General features: G+C 44.0%; 1 protein-coding gene across 4 annotated transcripts in view; it reads left to right on the plus strand.

The window, feature by feature from the left end:
• Positions 1-14814, plus strand: part of CD99L2 (CD99 molecule like 2) — a 50198-nt gene that overhangs the window by 28026 nt on the left and 7358 nt on the right. For 3 of the 4 annotated variants that reach the window (XR_006267500.1, XM_043458739.1, XM_043458740.1), the window contains exons 5-7: positions 800-865; positions 11951-11989; positions 12129-12248. Coding sequence is in view for 3 of the 4 variants with exons in the window: in XM_043458739.1 (XP_043314674.1) it covers positions 800-865; positions 11951-11989; positions 12129-12248 (225 nt within the window). In the remaining variant the exon portion in view is untranslated. Of the gene's footprint in view, positions 1-799; positions 866-11950; positions 11990-12128; positions 12249-12687; positions 14463-14814 lie in introns of those variants that run through there. The other variant, XM_043458741.1, reaches the window with a different exon arrangement.

Consider the following 14814-nt stretch of genomic DNA (forward strand, 5'->3'; position numbering starts at 1 on the left):
CTTCCCATTTCATCACACAGAATGTTAAAAGATGTGTACTCAATGGTTGAGCTATAATAAAATACCTTTTTTGGTTTCCTTGTATTAGTTTTCTATTGTCACATGACAGATTATCACAAATGGTTTCCTTTGGTGAGAAGTTCAGCAACAGCTAAGCTGAGTTTTCTCTTCAGGGCCTCAGGCAGCTGCAGTCATAGTGTCATCTGGGTCTGGGGTCTTGGCTGAGTTTGGGTTGTCATCCAAGCTCGTGTGCTTGTTGGGAGAGAACCATTATCCTTGCAGTTCTGGAATGAATGGTTGCTTGCTTCTTTAAAGCCACCAGGGGGAAAACAGAGATGAGACAGGGAGAGAAGGGAAACGGGGCAGGGGTGGAGGTGGGGGAGAGGAAGACTGAGTCTATTGCTTCTAGTGCATGACCTTAGGAAGGGGTCAGCTGTGTTTTGAAGGCCTCACTTGATTAAGTTCAAGGCCCCCAGAAAAGTCTCCCTTTTGATTAATGTGAAGTCAAACTGATCTGGTTACTGCAGAGTCCCTTCACCACGGCATATAATATTAGCTAATCATGGGGTGAAGCCATCCCATCCACGGTCCCCCTGCACTCAAAGTCAGGGGATGCTGGGGTGTATACACTGTGGGGGAGGGATTCTGTGGGCCCCTTGAGAGTCTTGCCTACTGCATTCATCTCAGACCCTGTTCAGTGTCAATCACTTTCTGGAGATGTTAGACAACATTAAGTAACAGATTTCTTGTCACTGAGAAATGTTTTTGGGCACTGAGATGTGTGTTTCGTTTTCTCCAGGTTTTTCAGACAAGGATCTTGAAGACCTAGTAGGGGGTGGTGACTACAAACCTGACAAGGGTAAAGGTAGGAGCATTGATTTGTCCACATGCCTTATTCTCACTAAAGACAGGATTACACAGCAGCAAGGTTGGGAGAGTGGTTCTCACCCAGCCTCTGGGGCTTCACTTGGAATGATGTAGGCTGTGCAGCTCGGTGGGTGGGTGGGGATTTACAAGACTCTTTGGAAAAGCCACATATTTCCCCTGATGTGCCTTAAGCCACGGCACTGCACAGGATAATGTGTCCATTACTAGCAGATGCCATTTGCCAGTTGGCACCAGTTATTGTACCTGAGGTCAGGGGACTTCTTGGGCACAGCCTTCCCAACCTGGGGAGCCTGTCACTCTTGGAATGGGAGGAGCGAATCTCATCACAAGAAGAATTATTTTTAAGACACCCATAGCAAGTCAAATATCTTTTAAAATATCTTTTGATTTTGAAATAGTTTAAGGCTCACAAGAAGTTGTAAAACTAACTAAATAAATAAATTGTTCAGGAAAATTCCTGTGTACCCTTCACCCAGCTTCTCCTGATATCTTAACAAAACTATAGTTATGTTGTCAAAACCAGGAAGCCGACACTGGTACATTGCTATTATTAAGTCATATATAGACCTTACTCAGATTTCATCAGATTTTGATTATATACTTGTGTGTGTGTGTGTTGTGTGTGTGTGTACACATGCACTTGTGGGTCGATGACATTTTATCACGTGTAGATTTGAGTGACTGTAACTACAGTCAGGACACAGAACTGTTCTATCACCACAGAGAAATCACCTCCTGTCAGCCCTTCATAGTGACACCCTCCTCCAAGGCCAGATACTTTTCATTCCCTCCAAGTCATGCAAAGATTTAAACCTTTAATCTTAATATGTTGTCAAGATCTGATCCTAGTATGGAGACAGTGTTAGCCAGACTTGATGTGGCAAAATTACTTGTGGTTGTAACCTGTTCTGGTGATATGTTATAACTCATCATTAATGATGGAAATTTTTACAGTTGTAATTGTGATGGTAACATGTTGTGATGCTAAGTTGTAGCTGTAGCATTTTGTGGTGATTCCCTGTTGTAGTTGAGACTGTGGTTGTGAGTATAACAAATTCTGAGTGTAACATGTCATGAGTATATCTAGTGTCAGCCTGCTACATTCCCCATAGTTCAGGCTGTGTGCCTTTCATGTGGGAACAGTGTTGTCTTCTGATTAAGGGATACTGTAGTCAAATGAGTCCTTCAGAACACCTTTCCAAACAGTTCCATTTTGAATAAAAAGCTCTGAAAACCTCTAAATGAAACTCACCGGTGTCAGGAGAACATGGAACATTTAAAGGGCAAACCCAGCAAATTAGCCAATTACTCCCAGTGACAAATGGTATTTCCAGATGGTGAGAAGAGAGCGGTAGCAGAGTGTGTAAGCATGCACACAAATGAAAGTCTGAGTGACATGTCAGGGGATTTCCTTATTAGCAAGGAAGAAATGTTAGGAAATTCTTTAATTAGGCTCATATTTGAACTTCTCTTGTAAAGAATAATCAATTGTTAGCGTAAGTTATACCTTCTGTCATTATGGTGTCAGACAAAAGAAAATAGAGAGTCTGGGCAAAAAAATATGAGTGTGAAACTGAAACATAGGTTATGATAAGAACGTGATGAAATTCTCATACACCCTCCTCTATGCAAACATGCTAATGCCATGTATGAAGATAAAACATTATATTTAAATAAATGTTGATCTTCAATATAAAACAATCCTAATGAATTTTCTAACCTTGAGTTTTAGCACTTAGACTCAACCATCATTTTGGAGTGTATTTCTGAAGTAGTATGTTATCTGTTATATATTTTTTCTCAAGAAAACATTTTTAATGGCCCTGTAGGGAAAACACAGAGAATCTCTCATCAACAGGTCCCATCAACCCTGGTGTCATCAGCCTCCTCCTAGTATTTTCACTGACTGCATCTCTTTGTTCTCCCCTCTGTGGTCTGTTCCTCAGCGTATGCAAGCGTCTACTCCCGTTTCCCCAGAGCTGCTCTTTCATCTCCAGTGACTTCTTCTTGGTGGTCACAGCCCTCTGCCCCATGTGATCTCTGTAGCATACTTTGCTAACCACCTCATTCTCCACATTCTTTATCTCTGGGTCCTTCCTGGCTCTCTCCCACTTTCTTGGTCTCATTCACTTCTTCTTCCTAAATACTGCTGCCTGCTGGGTCTGTTTCCTTGGCTTCCAGTTCAGTATATCATTCTCTTCCCACTGGGGAAGAGAATTAGAAACCAAGATCTGGATGTTGAGTATATTCTTTAGTGGGATGATGCTACTTCTAAACCCTTAAACTGGGCAGACCTACGAAATAGGAAGTATATGGCTGTACTTTAAACCATATACACGTATGTATCTATAATTATTTCTGTATCTATTCATCAGCGTCTATATTAACCTAAACATGAGTGCATACTTAAGCCTTTTGGCAGTAGATCACAGCTGGAGGCATAGTATTCTTTTCTTATTGATCTTTAACTTCTGTCTCTGACAATGAGAAACCTACCGTCCATCAACTATTTGCTTACTTGCTCAGTTCTGGTACTATACATGTATATAGCACAACAACCAGAATTGTTAATCCTTACTCCTTGAGAAACAACTTTACCAATTACAATCCAGTGTTTGTTTTTCTTCTTTTGGCTTTACCTTATAGTGTCTGTCAAAATACCATTTGTTAAAAGTTACTCACATAACTCCTTTATTACCCCTCCATTCAGTGCAGTTTTTACACACATTTATAATGTAGAGACATTCATTTGTCACAGTCTACATTCCATCCTGGCATCTCCCACTAACCTGGTTGATATTTTGCTTTGTTCTTTTGCTTGTATACATTAAAAGTTATTCTTTGTGATATGTATTCATATGGATTTTTACAAATGCATATAGTCATGTGTCTACCGCCCAAGTAGCATACAGAACAGTTCTATCACCATGAAAGTTCTCCTGTACACCCCTTTGGTACTCAGCCACTGTCTTTCCTTAACCATAATCCATTCTCTCTTAGCGCAACCATAAATCTGTTTATCATCTCAAGAGCTTTGCCTTTTTTCAGAATGTCATATAACTGGAATCATACAGTATATAACCTTTACAGACTGGCTTATTTCACTTAGCAATGTGCATTGAAGATCCTGTATGTTTTTTCATGGGTTGATAACTCATTTCTTTATAATAATATTCCATTGTCTAGATGTACCACAGTTTGCCCATTCACCTGTTGAAGGACATCTTGGTTGCATTTAGTTTCTGGTGACTATAAATAAAGCTGCAGTAAATATTTATATACAGGTTTTTGTAAAGACATAAGTTTTCAGTCCACTTAGCTAAATACCTAGGTATATAATTTCTTGGTCACATGGTAAATCTCGCCTTACAACAAACTTCCCTGTGCTTAGTCGCTCAGTCATATCTGACTCTTTGTGACCCCATGGACTGTAGCCTGCCAGACTTCTCTGTCCATGGGGATTTTCCGGGCAAAAATACTGGAGTGGGTTGCCATGCCCTCCTTCATTGGATCTTCCCAACCCTGGGATTAAACCCAGGTCTCCCGCATTGCAGGCAGATTATTTACCATCTGAGACACCAGGCTGTCTTCTAAAGTGACTATACCACATATACCCAGAGAAAGCCATAATTCAGAAACACATATTCACCCCAATGTTTGTTGCAGCACTGTTTACCATAGCCAAGACGTGGAAGCAACCTAAATGTCCATCAACAAATGAGTGGCTAAAGATGTGTGTGTGCATGCGGGCTAAGTCACTTCTGTTGTGTCCAACTGTTTGCAGTCCTATGGACTGTAGTCTGCCAGGCTCCTCTGTCCATGGGATTCTCCAGGCAAGAATACTGGAGTGGGTTACTATGCCCTCCTCCAAGGGATCATCCTGACCCAGGGATTGAACCCATGTCTCTTACATTGACAAGTGGATTCTTTACCATTAGTGCCACCTGGGAAGTCCCAAAGATGTGGTACATATATACAATTTAATGTTATTAAGCCATAAAAAGCATAGACATCACTTTGCCAACAAAGGTCCATATAGTCACAGCTATGCACTTTACAGTAGTCATGTACAGATGTCAGAGTTGGACCATAAAGAAGGCTGAGCGCCAAAGAATTGATGCTTTCGAATTATTGTGCTGGAGAAGACTCCTGAGATCAAACCCATCAGTCCCAAAGGAAATCAATCCTGAATATTCATTGGAAGGACTGATGCTGAAGCTCCAATACTTTGGCAACTTGATGTGAAGAGCCGACTCATTGGAAAAGACCCTGCTGATGCTTTCCTTCGTCTGGAAAAGATTGAGGGCAGCAGCAGAAGGTGGCAGAGGATGAGACAGTTAGATTGCATGAGTGACTCAATGCACATGAGTTTGAACAAACTCAGGGAGACAGTGGAGAACAAGAAAGCCTGGCATGCTGTAGTCCATGGAGTCACAAAGAGTCAGATACGATTTAGTGACTGAACAACAGCCATAAAAGGGAACAAAACTGGGTCATTTGTAGAGACATGGATGGACCTAGAGACTTATACAGATTAAAGTAAGTCAGAAAGAGAAACACAAACATTGTATATTAATGCATATATGTGGAATGTAGGGAAATGGTATAGATGATCCTACTTGCAAAACAGAGATAGAGACATAGAGAAAAATGTATGGATATCAAGAGGGGAAAGTGGGGTGGTGGGATGAATTGTCCATAGTCAGAGTAAATTGCAGTCTGAAATATGTTGTACCAGGGATTTTCTAGTACAACAGAAGGCAACTCTAGACTCTTTGGTATGTAGTTATGATATAAAATTGTGACCTCAGAAGGCAGGTAAGGATGCAAAACATACTGTCCGTGAAAATGAAGATCCTATTAGTGACCTGTGAAATGGCCTCTTTGAACGGTTCCTCCAGTTGTAGGCAAGTAGAGGTGGATGGATTTGCATGAGGCTTGTATGTTTTTAAACATGTTTTAAGAAATCATATGAAAAATACTTATTTATTATTTCCCCATCTGTGGAGAATCACTAATAATACTTAGGAGTATGTGTTCACAGTACTTTCTTTTTTTAAATTTATTCATTTACTTTTGGCTGTGCTGGGTCCTCACTGCTGCATTCAGCCTTTCTCTAGTTGCAGCCAGCAGGGGCTACTCTGTAGTTGTGGTGTGCAGGCTTCAGTGCAATGGCTTCTCATGTGGTGCACAGGCTTCAGTAGTTGCAGTGCACAGGCTTAGTTGCCACGTGGCATGTGGAATCTTCCCAGACCAGGGGTTGAATCTGTGTCCCCCGAATTGACAGGTGGATTCTTAACCACTGGACCACTAGGGAAGTCCACAGGGCTTTTTCTATGCGTAAAGTATACATTTGTAAATGTTTATTTTTTGTTTGTTTGTTTTCAGTACTTTATTTATTTTTTCCCCATTTATTTTTATTAGTTGGAGGATAATTACTTTACAATATTGTAGTGGTTTTTGTCATACATTGACATGAATCAGCCATGGATTTACATGTATTCCCCGTCTCGATCCCCCCTCCCACCTCCCTCTCCACTCGATTCCTCTGGGTCTTCCCAGTGCACCAGGCCCGAGCACTTGTCTCATGCATCCAGCCTGGGCTGGTGATCTGTTTCACCCTAGATAATATATATGTTTCAATGCTGTTCTCTCGAAACATCCCACCCTCGCCTTCTCCCACAGAGTCCAAAATTCTGTTCTGTACATCTGTGTCTCCTTTTCTATTTTGCATATAGGGTTATCGTTACCATCTTTCTAAATTCCATATATATGTGTTAGTATACTGTATTGGTCTTTATCTTTCTGACTTACTTCACTCTGTATAATGAGCTCCAGTTTCATTCATCTCATTAGAACTGATTCAAATGAATTCTTTTTAATGACTGAGTAATATTCCATGGTGTATATGTACCACAGCTTCCTTATCCATTCGTCTGCTGATGGGCATCTAGGTTGCTTCCATGTCCTGGCTATGTTTATTTTTAAAAAATGATATCACGTTAACCTTTTTAAAACTAGCTTTTTAAAAAAATTCAGTAATACCCTGAATCAGAGAAGGCAATGGCAACCCACTCCGGCACTCTTGCCTGGAGAATCCCATGGACGGAGGAGCCTGGTAGACTGCAGTCCATGGGGTCGTGAAGAGTCGGACATGACTGAGCAACTTCACTTTCACTTTTCACTTTCACACACTAGAGAAGGAAATGGCAACCCACTCCAGTGTTCTTGCCTGGAGAATCCCAGGGACGGGGGAGCCTGGTGGGCTGCCATCTATGAGGTCGCACAGAGTCGGACATGACTGAAGCGACTTAGCAGCAGCAGCAGCAGTACCCTGAATATGTTTTTCTGTCATTAAGGAGTCCTGTAAAATATCATGTCAACCACTGCATAATATGTTTTGCTGTGACTTTTTTAAAATTTATTTTTATTTTTTTCCATTTATTTTTATTCATTGGAGGCTCATTACTTTACAATATTGTAGTGGTTTTTGCCATACATTGACATGAATCAGCCATGGATTTACATGTGTTCCCCATCCTGAACCCCCCCTCCCACCTCCCTCCCCATCCCATCCCTCTGGGTCTTCCCAGTGCACCAGCCCTGAGCACTTGTCTCATGCATCCAACCTGGGCTGGTGATCTGTTTCACCCTTGATAGTATACAGAGTGAAGTAAGCCAGAAAGATAAAGACCAGTACAGTATACTAATGCATATATATGGAATTTAAAAAGATGGTAACAATAACCCTATATGCAAAACAGAAAAAGAGACACAGGTGTACAGAACAAACTTTTAGACTCTTTGGGAGAAGGCGAGGGTGGGATGTTCAGAGAGAACAGCATTGAAACAAGTATACTATCAAGGCTGTGACTTTTTTTAATGAGGACCTATATTTGTGCAGAAGGGGTTTTTCCTGCAGCTTTTTACTAGTATACACAGTGATGTGATGAACATCCTCATCACCAAAAGCACACAACCATAATTGTGTGTTAGATAAATTCCTAGAACTTGAACTGCTGGGTCACAGGAGGTGTAAATTTTTAAACATGCAGCTTTTTGAGTGTACTGCAAAATAGTTTTCCATGACAATTATACCAGGTGCCATTTCCACCACTAGGAAGTAAACAGTTTCCTGTTTGCTCATATACTTACCTTTATTGGATATGTTAATTTTGTCATCTTTGCAGATTAGTGAAGTGAAATAGCTGAATCGTGTCTGACTCTTTGCAACCCCATGGACTGTAGCCTACCAGGCTCCTCCATCCATGGGATTTTCCAGGCAAGAATACTAGAGTGGGTTGCCATTTCCTTCTCCAGGAGATCTTCCTGACATAGGGATTGAACCCTGATCTCCCACATTGTAGGCAGACACTTTACAGTCTGAGCCACCAAGGAAGTCCTGTACAAAATTCTGTCCTGTTTAGATTTTCCATTTCTTTGAATCCAAGACATGAAACATTTCACCTGTCTTATTAGACACTCTTACTGTGTGAATTGCCTGTTCATGCCTGTTGCCCCATTTTCTACTCATCTATGTGTATGGGTTTCTTTAATGTTAGGGATTATTAATCCCTTTTTATACCTTCTGAAAACATGTTATTTACCCATTCATCAATTGATGAACCTTTATATTGTTTCTACTTTTTTACTTTTACAACTAATGCTATGATGAAATCAGCATACCAGTTTTTGTGTGGTCATATGTTTTCAATTCTCTTGGGTATACACATCTAGAAGTGGAATTGTCCAGCCTCATGGTAACTCTTTGTGTTTACCTTTGGGAGGAACCACCAACCTGTTTTCCACAGCAGCTGTACCATATTACATTCCCATCAGCACTATATGAAAGATCCATCTTCTTTACATCCTTACTGACACTTATTTCCTTTTTTAGATTCTAGCCATCCTAATGTGTGTGAAGTGGTATCTCACTGTGGGTTTGATTGCATTTCCCTGGTAGCTAATGGTGCTGAGAATCTTTTCTTGTGTTTTTGTCCATTTGAATATCTCTCTAGAGAAATGTCTTCATATTCTTTGTCCATTTTAAAACAGAATTCTTTGCCTTTTTACTGAGTTGTAGAATTTCTTTATTCTCAATATTCATCCCTTATCAGATATAGAATTTGCCATTGTTTTCTTCCATTCCGTGGATTGTCTTTCCCTTTCTTGATGATATGTTATGAAGCGCAAAGGTTGTTGATTTTGAAGTTTAGCCAATTCTCCCTTTTGTTTCTTGTGCTTTTAATAATAAAGTTTTTACTTTTGGTATGATCTTTTCTGTTTCAGGCTCCTAGTTTGAGGGCCAGGTTTAGAAAGTCATTCCCCACCCCGAGACAATATAAACGTTGTTGCACATTTTCTTCTAGTGCTTTTATTGCTTCATCTATTTTATATTTACTGGAAACTTATTTCCATGGGTGGTATTGGTTTGGATAAATCTGTTATACCAGTGGGTCATCAGTTGTCCCAATAGCATTTTTTGCATGGTATGCCTTTTGTAAAGGAAGTGGATTCAGCCTGTGCTCAGAGGAAGTAAACAGAGCTCAGTAGTCAAACAGGAATCAAAACCATGACATTGGCTTGGCTAATTTCAATGGCAAACCTTTGTGACCAACTTCACTTCAGATTCATGGAACTGTAAGTGGTGGAAGGATCTAGAATGACTGCAGTTTTGTTTTCCAGTTGTTCTTTACCCTCACAGTATCTCAGCCCATGTGCCCATCTGAGCAATGGGTCACCCACAGGGTGCGATCACATGACCACATGTGTTTTTTTTCGAGAAGGGAATACCATTTGTTTGTCATCTTCTTAGATGAACGCTTTTGTCCAATAACTGGTGGTTAGATAGGAATTCCTAGACTACAGAATTGAGCATTTGCAACTCTTTGACAGCCACAGAATTGAGCATTTGCATCTCTTTGACAGCCAAGGGAAGCCCTATATTTCCTCTGCATGTCCCTCTAGCCAGGTTCAGCAGCTGCCTCCAGTTTTCTTTTCAGGTAACACCCTCATAGCTCATGGCCATACAGATCATGAGGTTCAAGTTATTGTGGATTCTTACGATCAAGAATTAATAAGGAAAGAGAGACTGGGGAACACTCAGCTTCATTCCAGTTCAAGGTGAAAGAAAGAGTGGGTAGAATCGCTTATTCCTGGGCTTCCCTGATGGCTCAGAGAGTAAAGCGTCTGCCTGCAATGCAGGAGACCTGGGTTTGATCCCTGGGCCGGGAAGATCCCCTGGAGAAGGAAATGGCAACCCACTCCAGTATTCTTGCCTGGAGAATCCCACGGATGGAGGAGTCTGGTAGGCTACAGTCCACTGGGTTGCAAAGAGTTGGACACGACTGAGCGATTTCACTTTCACTTTTCACCTGGAAATCTAGTGATGTGAACACGTCAGCAGAGGACACCCGTGTGGGAGCTCACCACTACCCTTGATGATGGCCACCTCGGGCACAGCAGGAGGGAGCAGTGATGGGCCAGTGCAGCCAAACTCCAAGCCCTCACAGGCGACCTCATTGCTGATTGTTAACATACAGGGTGACTCATGTCCTGCTCTTTGGTCTGCTTTCTCCAACAGCAGTGATAGTGTTTTTGAAAATGCTAGTGCTCCTTATTTTGTAAATACTCATTCATATCCAATCAGGGATGTCTATAAAACACATTTAACTCAAGGATTCAGCCCCAGGTGGGAACATAGCAAATCTCACTTTCTCCCTCAAGACTCTTATTTTTAAAATAGACTTCATTTTTTAGAGCAGTTTCACAGCAAAACTGAACACATTGTACAGAGTTCCCATACCCCCCATACACCCACAGTCTCTCCATTAGCAACATCTGGAACAGGGGGTACATTTGTTACAATTCATGAACCTACAGCCCCCCATCCAGAGTCTTTGATTGGTGAAGGAAATGTCAAAGGTCATTACCTCCAGCATCCGAGAGTGGTTTCCCCCAAGAACCCTGGGCTCTGGGAGTATAGTCTCCCTTCATTAATGAGCTTGTGTCCTGAGATGAGGAGAGCACCCAGGAAAGAGCGCTCAGGGCTAATTAAATGTCCTAAAATGGTATCCCTTGCTTGTCAGGGAGCTGCTGTCTGGGCTGTATGTGTGCTGGTGTGTGTGTATGTTCTCTGAAATTCAACCACGTTTAAGTTTGTGTGACCACCACTGCAATCAAGAGAACAGTGCCGTCACTGCAAAGATCCTTCCTGTTTTCCCTTTTTAATCACAGCCAACTGCCTCCCTCTTCACCCTCCCTAACCCCTGTCAACCACTAATCTGTTCTCCATCTCTGTGATATTTCAGAGCTTTTTGAATTTCAAAATCCTAGATAAGGGATTGTCAGCTTGCATTGCTTTGTGTTCCACAAACAACTCACACTATATGCCAAGCTAGAAGTAGATGGCCTTAAAAAGCTCTTGATTATCACGTAATCCTGTGTACCTAAGTTACCGGAGTAGAAGCATCTGAATTTGAAGAAAAGCATGTAAAAGGGCTAAGCACAAGAGGAAAGGAAATTGAAATATTAACCATAAATCTCTTTGAATAGTAGGATGATGAATTGTTTTTATACTAGTCTTTCATCCTTTTTTAAAACAAACTTTTACATAACCGTGGTTCTGTAATTAGATAAACAGTAAGATGTTACAGGAGGCAGGAGGTGCACAGGACCCACAGTGTTGGCATTTAGAGTCAGGCTTGCCCGGCGTGAGCTCAGCTCTGCCACCTGCTGGCAGGTCCCTCACCTGCGCACCTTCACTCCGTGGGGTGTTGCGGATGGTTGCAGGGGGCACTTGCCCCGGTGTATGGCAGTGCTGCGTGTAGAGAGCCAGGATACTATATGTTCTCAGTGCACGGTCACTGTCGTTTCAAAAATAAAAAGTTCCCTCTCGGCTTGGGCAGGTGGCAGGCATAAGGAAGCAGGTCTTGCTGTAGTCAGGGCGAAGCCCCCTGGGGCAGAGATGAAGAGGAGTCTCAGCGAGTCAGGAAGGGGCTGTCACTCCTGACCCTGAGCTGGTGGTCACAGCGGACACTGACTGCTTTTGTCTTTTATGCAGGTGGTGGCCAGTATGGTGGCGGGGACAACTCTGACTCTGGTGAGTTGGGAGTCCTGAGGTTTCAGTGGAAACCACACGGGGACACTGCTGGCTGCTTGGGTCTCAGGGCTGGCCTTCTCGACCTTCCTTTGACGTCCACCTCTCTCCGTGCCTTCCCCCCCCCCCACCCTCTGCCCAGGAATGTCGACAGAGACTGGCACAATTGCCGGCGTGGCCAGTGCTCTGGCCATGGCGCTGATCGGTGCTGTGTCCAGTTACATCTCCTACCAGCAGAAGAAGTTCTGCTTCAGCATACAGCGTAAGTGGACCCACCTGCGGCCATGCCCGCCCACAGCAGAAGATGAACAGAGGACCGGGGCTTTGGAGGAGGAGAGGGCAGAACTCTGAGCAAGCTGAGATTCAGCAGACTTCCCTGGGGTGAGGGGGAGGTGGGGCTACACTTTTTAAAGCCCTTGGGGACAGACCTAGGCCCAACTGAAGTATAAACCAGCCTGGAAGAGAGGATTGGGGTGGGCCTAATGACCTCGGTCTTCCAAGGGTGACCACCGGGCTTCTCGTAGAACAGGAAAGAGTGTCTGGATTTCCATGTGGCTTTGGATCTCACCCAAGGGGATGTGGGGCCTTTGGCGACAGAAGGCAGGTGTCCCCCAGACCTCTGAGTCCCAGTAGGTAGCACTGTTGGGCCGGCCAGCCCACTCCTAACCCTGGCGACCCTTCTCTCCCTCTCGGATCCCAAGGAGCTGCTGGCTGCTGCCTGGGTGCCCCTGCTCCTCCCCCGTGAGCCCCAGAATCTTAAAATACATGGAATCCTGAATTGTTTGACGGGAACAGGAATGCAAGAGGAAGAGTTTTGTCATATTGGTGGCTGTCATTCTAGGTTGTAGTGGTGAGTCTGTCCATGGTGTGTGAATGGGATAGTTACAGATGGAATCTGTGTCAGAAGCCCACCTACAGGCACCCTGTACACAGGGATGCCATTGAAGGCAACCAGACCACACTCAGTTGTTTTACAAGCACAGCGTTGATGTATTGCTGTGTGCAGAGCGTGTCTCTGGTTGAAGATGGGAAATCTTTAGTTCAAGTAAGGGAACCTGACTCAGCCGTAGTTTTCCTCTTTTCTGCGGCTTAGGACCATCTCCCGTGAGGTTTCCCCCGCCCTTGCTCTGGGCCTCTGCCCTTAATTCTAGCCTGGAGCCGAGCTTCCCAGGAAATGGACTTAGGTCCTAAAATGCTTTGCGTGTAGCTATTGCAGATGTCTCCAGCCTGATTTTCCTTCTGGCCATGACTTTTGGTGCTTCTACTCTTATACAATGTATGTGACGGGGGCCATAGCATACAGCTCCACAGGCTGTGCACAGGAGTACCCCAGGGACAGCACGTGTCTCAGTGCACAACCTGCACAGCTGTTCATGGCTGCCCTGCTATAGCTCCAGAGCTTGGTTGTGCAGAGTGGTGTGAACAGTCAGAAGGCGTACAGAACTGCAGGTGGGGTTGGCCTTAGAGCTATCACTTGTCCCAGCTCAAAAGCAAACAAGCAGCTTAAAACAAGAAACCTATTGTCTCATGGTCTGGAGGTCAGAAGTTCAAGATCAAGGTGGCAGCAGCACTGGTTCCGTCTGACGGCTGTAGGGGAGGATCCTTTCTTCTTCTTCCAGCTTTTGCTAACCCCAAGTGTCCCTTGGCTTATGGTCGTATCACTCCAATCTCTGTGACTGTGTCATCTTCTGTCTCTTAAAAGGGTACTCATCATTGGCTGTGGGCCCCACCCTAAATTCAGGGTGATCTCATCTTGAGATCCTTAACTTAGTCACATCTGCAAAGACCCTTTCCCAAATAAGGTCACATCCACAGGTTCCAGGGATGAGGACATGGACAGAGGCCTTGGGGTCCACCATTCACCCCAGTTCAGCATTGTAACTATAACAGTGAGATGAGCACAACCCATGGTTAATAAAAGACATGCCCACAGCAGAATTGGGCCAGATGGCTCAGGGGCCACGGGGTGGCTTGGAGACTTGAAATTGCATGTTGGATAAGAGAAGAAGTAAAAGCTGGGCCTGCAGTCAGAGTAAGAATGGCTTCCCACACTCTCCAAGTGCCCGACCCTGCTTGGCCCAGATCACTGCCTCAAGCACCACCACCTCCTGACGGGGCATCATGGAGGGTACCTTCAGTTTATAGATGAGATAGCGGCTGAGGGGACTGTTGAAGGAACTCAGTGCACATGGGAAGGGATAAATCCAGAAGGAAAGAGTGCTGGTAGGTAGGAACAGGGAGGATGAGAGAGGTTGATTTCCAAACCGAATAGATGTCTGGATTGTGTCTGTCTCTGCAGAGGCACTCAGGTGAAAATACATTATTTTCCCACTTGTTTCCTAAAACAAAGAGGTGCAAGTTTCGCCAGTTGAATTAGCAGTCAAAGCCCAATAAAATTTGAGAATATGAAGGCTTTGGTACACAGAATTCAGTGAATTGTACAGCATTTGGGGGACAATAAACCTATGATACTGAGGTGGCAGGACGTGGATGTGACCTCTCTCGGAGTGGGGGGGGGGCTCTAGGGGTTAAGGTGTTGCTGGGCCACGTGCTGGGGGGCCTGGCCCAGGGAGGACAGCATGCTCGGAGGGCTGACAGGGGTACCCAGGAAGCTCACGGAACCCGTGGGCCTCTCCCAGCCCCCAACTCCATCTGAGGACCGGCCCCCCCAGTCCTTTCCCTTCAGTCTGTCAGTGATGTCATTGTCGTGGCTGAACCCACACTGTCCTGTGAGTGCCATCATCAGCCCCGGTTTCCTTCGAAGGAAACCGAGTTCAGAGCATCCCCCACATCTGAAAAAGGCCCCCTCTTGCTTTTGTGTCTGTCCC

The sequence above is a fragment of the Cervus canadensis genome, chromosome X, assembly GCF_019320065.1.
Source record: "Cervus canadensis isolate Bull #8, Minnesota chromosome X, ASM1932006v1, whole genome shotgun sequence".
Lineage (NCBI taxonomy): Eukaryota > Metazoa > Chordata > Mammalia > Artiodactyla > Cervidae > Cervus > Cervus canadensis.